Here is a 6,167-nt window from a genome sequence, read left to right as displayed (position 1 = left end):
TGTTGGGCGCTATTCTGTGCCCAATACTGGATCTGCTTTACATGAATTAACTTAATCTTTAAAACCCCACAAAGTTGGTTCCATTTTTGCCATTTTACAGATGAGCTTGTAAACTTCAGAGGCAAAGAAGTGCAGAAACTTGCTTAGAGGTCCTATTGCTAGGAAGCATGTATCTAAACCTGGTTAGAACAATACTTGAACTTGAGCCTTGAGGTTGAGTGGAAGGAACTTGGAAGTTTTAGGCAGAAGGCTTAAATTCAGTTCCATTTGTGACTGAGCAGGCAAGCTACTTAGAGGGGTATGTCTCAAGAGAGATGTTCGATACTTAAAGGTGAAGAATCAAATGAAACTACACAGGACACAGTGCACGATGTTTCCTATTATCTAGTCCATGATATTTCCAGAGTAATTTATACTCAGCCCTTCTCAATCTCTTTCCCTACATCCCAGGGGGATGTGTGCCAAGTGTAAGGCTTGGCAAATGTGCCCGTTTGAATCCTTCCATCTAGTGACAGAACCAATTCAAATGGAGAGCCTATTTTGCCAGTAAAACAGAGTCAACACTTACGGTCCAATGAAAGGTAAAATGCCAAATAAAAGGACCAAATTATCTTTCCTGCAACTGTGGGGACATACCCATGCCCAAGACCCTCGAACCACACCTTTTCTTGTTGTTCTGATAGCCAGGCCATTTGAGGACCTCTTCTAATCTAATAATGGGTGCTCTAGAGGTCAGGCCTTCATTAGTCCCCACTGCTATCTAGAGCAGCTCTCCAGTGTGGGCCTCATCACAGCAGCACAGGGATCACTGGACAACCTGCTTGAAATTCTGACCTACTAACCCTCAAGAGTGGGACTTCAGCACCTTGTCATTGTTCAGAGAACCTCAGATTAGTGGCTCTCAATCCAAAGTAATCAGTGCCTGCTGAGAGGGGCCTGTGGGTGTTCACAATGGAGGGTGGAGGGAGGAGAGTGGCCCAGGTTCTCTATGTAGGTAACAGGCTGAAGCCAGGGATGCTAAACAACTCTGCACCTACACATCAGTAGTAGTCTTTTTTTGGGAAATCATTCAGTAGCTCACGCCTTACCCACCGAGGGCGGTCAGATGTTTAAAGGATTATCAGGAGGAGGACAGAAGTAGTCCAAATCTCACAAAAGCGCTATTTTATATACTTTCCCACAGCTTCTCCTCTCACCCACCACCCAACATCTTATCATATGAATGTTCTTCAGCAGTCTAATAATACATGCTACAAGCAGACAGTGATTTTTTTCTTTTTTTTTTGGTATTTTTAATGACTGAAACAAAACAAACTTAAAACCGCAGCTTCTGGAAGAACCATTTGTTCTTGCCGGTCTTGTACCTAGACAGAAAGAAAAGGACACCAATGAGAACAGTGAAACTAAGTTCCCTTCATGGAGGATATGGATACCATATTCCCAACATCCACTACCAAAGCTATTTACCTCTCCTCGAACTTGACCTTGGCCTCTCGTCGGGCCTTGCGTTTAAGAGCAGGGTCTCTGAAGACATCCTTGTTGACAACAGTTTTGTCCAAGGGGATATCCACAGAGTACCTGGGGACAACAGTGGGGAGGGAAGATCAGCCCACACGCGGCCAGGGCCGTCGCACAGCCTGGGACGTTGGGATGGCAGCGTCTGTCTCCACAGGAGCAATCCGCAAAAGCTGTGCCAAAGTCCTGATGATATTTTTTGGAAATTGCCAATTTAAAAAGACTCAAGCCATGAAAATACTTCACGTTTCATTCTCAACTTTCCAGTGACTATTTTTCTGGCTAAGGATTGTCACTTTAATCACGGTGGTTGGCCAGCTTCCCCTTTGGAGCCATTTTATTTAGTGGTGTTCAAGTTGTGCCTAGGGAAGGGTTAGCCTCATTATGAGAATGCAAAAGCTGGGGGACTAGTTACTGAGGTCTGTTTCCCAGCACCTGAGAAACAGCAATGCCCTTTTAAGACAGCCCATTAAGAGTAAACATGCAGCCGCCGGTAGCAAACTGTAAGGCACACACTGCTGGGTTTTGGCAATTATCGTTCAGGACTCTCTCAAATATTTTTATTTCCTTATAACCTATACACCAAGATAGCATGAATGGCACACAATACTGTGAACGGCCAGGAACTCAGGGGCTTGAGAGCCAAGTGGAATCAGTTGGGGGGAGGTTTGCTTTCCTTTATTTATCAACAATTTTTGAAAGCCTATAAAAACTATCCTTGAAAGTGGAATAGTGGAAGACAGCAGGCCAGATCCCGTGCCTGTATTTATCGTGATTGCAAACAAATGCAGCAATCTTTACCTAACACTTCTAGGATTTTCAGGTGAGGAGACAGATCAGGAGCAAGCTTGGAAAAGATTTTTCAATCCTGCTTGGCCCCGTCAGGGAAGTCACCACAGAAAATGACAGAACACAGCTCCACATTGAATTAAAGAGGCAACACTGGGGGGGCGCTTGGGTGGCTCAGTCGGCCGAGTGTCCGACATCCGCTCAGGTCAGGATCTCACCGTTTGTGGGTTCGAGCCCCACGTCGGGCTCTGTGCTGACAGCTCAGAGCCTGGAACCTGCTTCAGATTCTGTCCCTCTCTGCCTCTCTCCCACTTGTGCTCTCTCAAAAATAACATTAAAAAAAAAAAAAAAAAGAGGCAGCACTTGAAACCACGACCACTTTGTAAGTCACACATGAAAATGTCTCTTCCCCACACTGGAATGGCTGCAAAGTTGAAAGCTGTCTCCTTATTCAGCAGGCCAGAGGGGAGAAAAGAAAGTCACTTTCATAACCATCCTTGATATGCTCACCTTGTGGGCATGAGGTGATTGTAGTTATAAACTTTCACAAAAGACTTGATCTTTGACCTCTTGGCGATTTTCTTCTTGCCCATGGCAGCTGTCACTTTGCGGGGATAGCGGTCAATTCCAGCCACCAGAGCGTGGCTGTAGGGACGGTCTGAGGTGCCATCATCGATGTTCTGAACAAGCAAGAATCACGTTAGTAATCGAGGGCCTACTGAGGCGCTGTGCTAAACGCAGGCCGTGTATAAAAAGAATACCCCCACTCCCAATCTGAGACCTGCTACTGGAAAAACTACACAAAGCAGACATTCTGGGTGCTAGGCTAGATGCCCAAACAGTATTGGGTCGTATTCGTTCCCACCAAGAATCTGGAAAGGCTTGTGGGAGCTAAGTGATTTAAAACTAACAATAATTAGCATTTATGGAGTGTTTGCTCTCTATCAAGCACTGATTCTTAGGACTTAACATCTCTTCACTTCTACAATTACATGGCTAGTTGGTGGTCTAACTCCAGAAACCAGTCTCAGACAGATGAGGGAAGGGAAACAAAGGGTGTCCCAGTGGCCCCACAACAACCAAAAGCAAGTGCTGGGCCAGAGCTTAGCAAAATCTCACAAGAGGCCACAAAATGTAGGCAGAAGGCAAAGAACGGAGGGATAGAATATGCTAAGTGATCGTTTTGCCTAGAAACAATTTCTCCTCTTTTTACAGAATCCCAGCTGCAGCACTTAATGTTTTACTTCAGTTGAGTTACTTAACGTCTCCGGACATCAGCAGTAGAAAAGAATCCCCTACGGTTACCTCAAGGACTGGGCATGACACCACCTGGAAAGCAGTGCCAGATACCAAGCAAGTGCTCGATAAACGCCGGGCATTATTATTTTTTAAAGCCTCTTTAGTAGAGAACCCATTATATGTTAGGCGCCCAATTCAACTCACATCTGTTTGTATTTTGCATTTTTCTCTCTCAAGAGCCCCGATGCATCCACTCCCACCCGCAATGCTCAGTGACCAATGCCCCCAAGCTAGCTCTTGACTTCCACGCTTGCAGGCCTTCCGAAACCAGCCCGTTCCTGGGATGTAGGCGCGCAGAGGCTCGCGAGGACGGTACCTTCACGATGACCGCCTTGCGTCCGGAGTAGCGTCCGGCCAGGACCAGCACCACCTTCCCGGGTTTCATGAATTTGCCCATCTCTGCAGGGGAAGGAGAAGGGGCCGTTCAGAAACCTGCCAAGCCGAGGATGTGGGCCCAGAAGCCAAGGCTGCGCTCACTGCCGTCCCGGCCCAGGCCGCCCGCAGGCCCCTGATCGCAGGATAGGACCGCTACGAAGCCTCCGGAGACCGGGCAAAGGAAAGCGCCCGGCGCCACCCCGGATCTCGACCCCCAGGCCGCGGATGGCAGCGGATTGGAACATCCCGCCCAAGGTTCTACTCACCGACACCAGCTACTCGAGCCTACGGCAGAAAGGAAGAAAGCCCACTTCCGCTAACCTTTCACCTCGGGGAGAGTGACCTCACATCCGGTCCCGCCCCGCAAGTTTCGCCCCACCTCTTGAAATCCTTTACGGGCGGAAGAAGCTCGGGCGGGGAGAGCAGTACTTGGGGATTCATTTATTCAAATCAAACTTTATCAGTACTTCCACTAGAAGCAAAGAAGTCCTTCCTCCCGCGTAGGTGGGAAGAGCAAGGAAGGCTTTAAGGCGCGCAGACCTTTGGCTCCACTGCTCTGCCGCACCCCTTGGTTGCAGTTCCTTTTTCTGGCGCTAGAAGGGGACACAGTTTGAAATAGATTTTTATGACTTGAAAGAGAGAGCAAAAATAGGACTTGTATTAGTGTGCATTTTTGGCGTAAGGGGGGAGAGACGAAGATCAGTTAGGCAAAGGTGCTTACCCCCAATATTTAGAATTTAGTGATGTCACAGACATTACCGACTAGAATAAGCAGTGAGGAAGGTGAAGGATGATGGTGATAATCCCTGAGCACCTACTCTGTGCTAGGCTTTTTAGGTAGCCTAGCTTCACCAAATGATACAGGAGGTGACCCTGGAAGACTGTTTTTAGATGTTTCTTTACTTGTCTTCGGAGTTCAAGAGAAAGGGAAACCATCTTACAGTTTTTCCTTTTCTGAACATGGAAGAATCTATAGAATTGGTCTTGGGCAAGATATGAGAAAAATCAGGGTTTCATCAATTCTCTTCTTAGCCTCTCCAGGGACCAGTTTTCCCTGCAGCCAACACCCCATGCCAGTGGTTTATCACAATAATTATGTACTTACATATCTATATTCAATTACAGTATTTTGTTTCGGAGCACCTGGGTGGCTCAGTCGGTTGAGCATCCGATTTCCTCTCAGGTCATGATCTCGCGGTTGGTGGGTTCAGCTCCCCATCGGGCTCTGCTCAGACAGCTCAAAGCCTGGACCCTACATTGGATTCTGTATCTCTCTCTCCGCGCTCCCCCCGCCCCCCACTTGTTCTCTCTGTCTCTCTCTCAAAAATAAACGTAAACAGGGGCGCCTGGGTGGCTCAGTCGGTTAAGTGTCCGACTTCAGCTCAGGTCACGATCTCACGGTCCGTGAGTTCGAGCCCCGCGTTGGGCTCTGGGCTGATGGCTCAGAGCCTGGAGCCTGCTTACGATTCTGTGTCTCCCTCTCTCTCTGCTCCTCCCCCGTTCATGCTCTGTCTCTCTCTGTCTCAAAAATAAATAAAAAAACGTTAAAAAAATAAATAAACGTAAACAATTTTTTTTTAAATAAAAAAAATCTTTTGTTTCAAATAGGAAGATGACATTTTAGAATTGGAAGGGACCTCCAGAGGTCATCTACTCTGGCCTCTAAGAGGACAGCTCTAGAGCACCAAAGTCACAGAGATGGTGGTGCAAGAGCAAGTTCTCATTCCTGACCTGGTGCTCTTATTACACTACACCACCCTGTCCATTTCCACCTTCATGGTCTGCTCCCAGCCTGCTGCTGCCTCTTCTGCTGCATATCTTTTGGAAAATAGAAACCACAGCCGGAAATCTCATAATTGCCTTGGACTCTTCTCACAAACACTCTCCCAAATTAGTACTAAATCTTCTGAATTTTTCCTTGTCTTTTAAATCTTTTCTGTCCTTTTCCAGAAAAGGAAAATGTCCCTAAATGATCCAGCCTCAGATCTTTTTCTTCTCCTCCTCAAACCTTTTTTTTTAATGTTTATTTTTGAGACAGAGAAACAGAGCACGAGCAGGGGAGGGGCAGAGAGAAAGGGAGACACAGAACCCGAAGCAGGCTCTGGGCTGTCAGCACAGGCCAGACGCGGGGCTCGAACTCACAAACCGCCAGATCATGACCTGAGCTGAAGTCAGATGCTTTAACTGAC

The 6,167-nt window shown here is 47.2% G+C and overlaps 1 protein-coding gene across 1 annotated transcript; it reads right to left on the bottom strand.

Moving 5' to 3' along the window:
* Positions 1–1,267: 1,267 nt before the first annotated feature.
* RPL27 (ribosomal protein L27) lies at positions 1,268–4,323 on the bottom strand. Its single transcript, XM_015069635.3, has 5 exons — positions 4,245–4,323; positions 3,920–4,002; positions 2,815–2,984; positions 1,468–1,578; positions 1,268–1,364 (listed from the first exon to the last, which is right to left on the bottom strand). Exons 2-5 carry the CDS (start codon positions 3,998–4,000, stop codon positions 1,316–1,318), a joined length of 411 nt encoding a protein of 136 aa, XP_014925121.1. The 5' UTR covers positions 4,001–4,002; positions 4,245–4,323; the 3' UTR covers positions 1,268–1,315.
* Between the last annotated feature and the right edge of the window lie 1,844 nt (positions 4,324–6,167).

Source organism: Acinonyx jubatus, chromosome E1 (genome assembly GCF_027475565.1).
Source record: "Acinonyx jubatus isolate Ajub_Pintada_27869175 chromosome E1, VMU_Ajub_asm_v1.0, whole genome shotgun sequence".
In the NCBI taxonomy this organism is placed as follows: domain Eukaryota; kingdom Metazoa; phylum Chordata; class Mammalia; order Carnivora; family Felidae; genus Acinonyx; species Acinonyx jubatus.
Note: the sequence above shows the minus strand (reverse complement) of the source record. Positions and strands in the feature narration are given on the sequence as shown.

Bases quoted from the DNA above. Each gene is read 5' to 3' on its own strand.
- RPL27 (XM_015069635.3), bottom strand. From the start codon at position 4,000: ATGGGCAAATTCATGAAACCCGGGAAGGTGGTGCTGGTCCTGGCCGGA. The intron at 2,985-3,919 runs GTACCGTCCTCG...TTGCTTGTTCAG, and splicing joins GCAAGGCGGTCATCGTGAAG to AACATCGATGATGGCACCTC. The intron at 1,579-2,814 runs GTGAGCATATCA...TGTTGTCCCCAG, and splicing joins AATCACCTCATGCCCACAAG to GTACTCTGTGGATATCCCCT.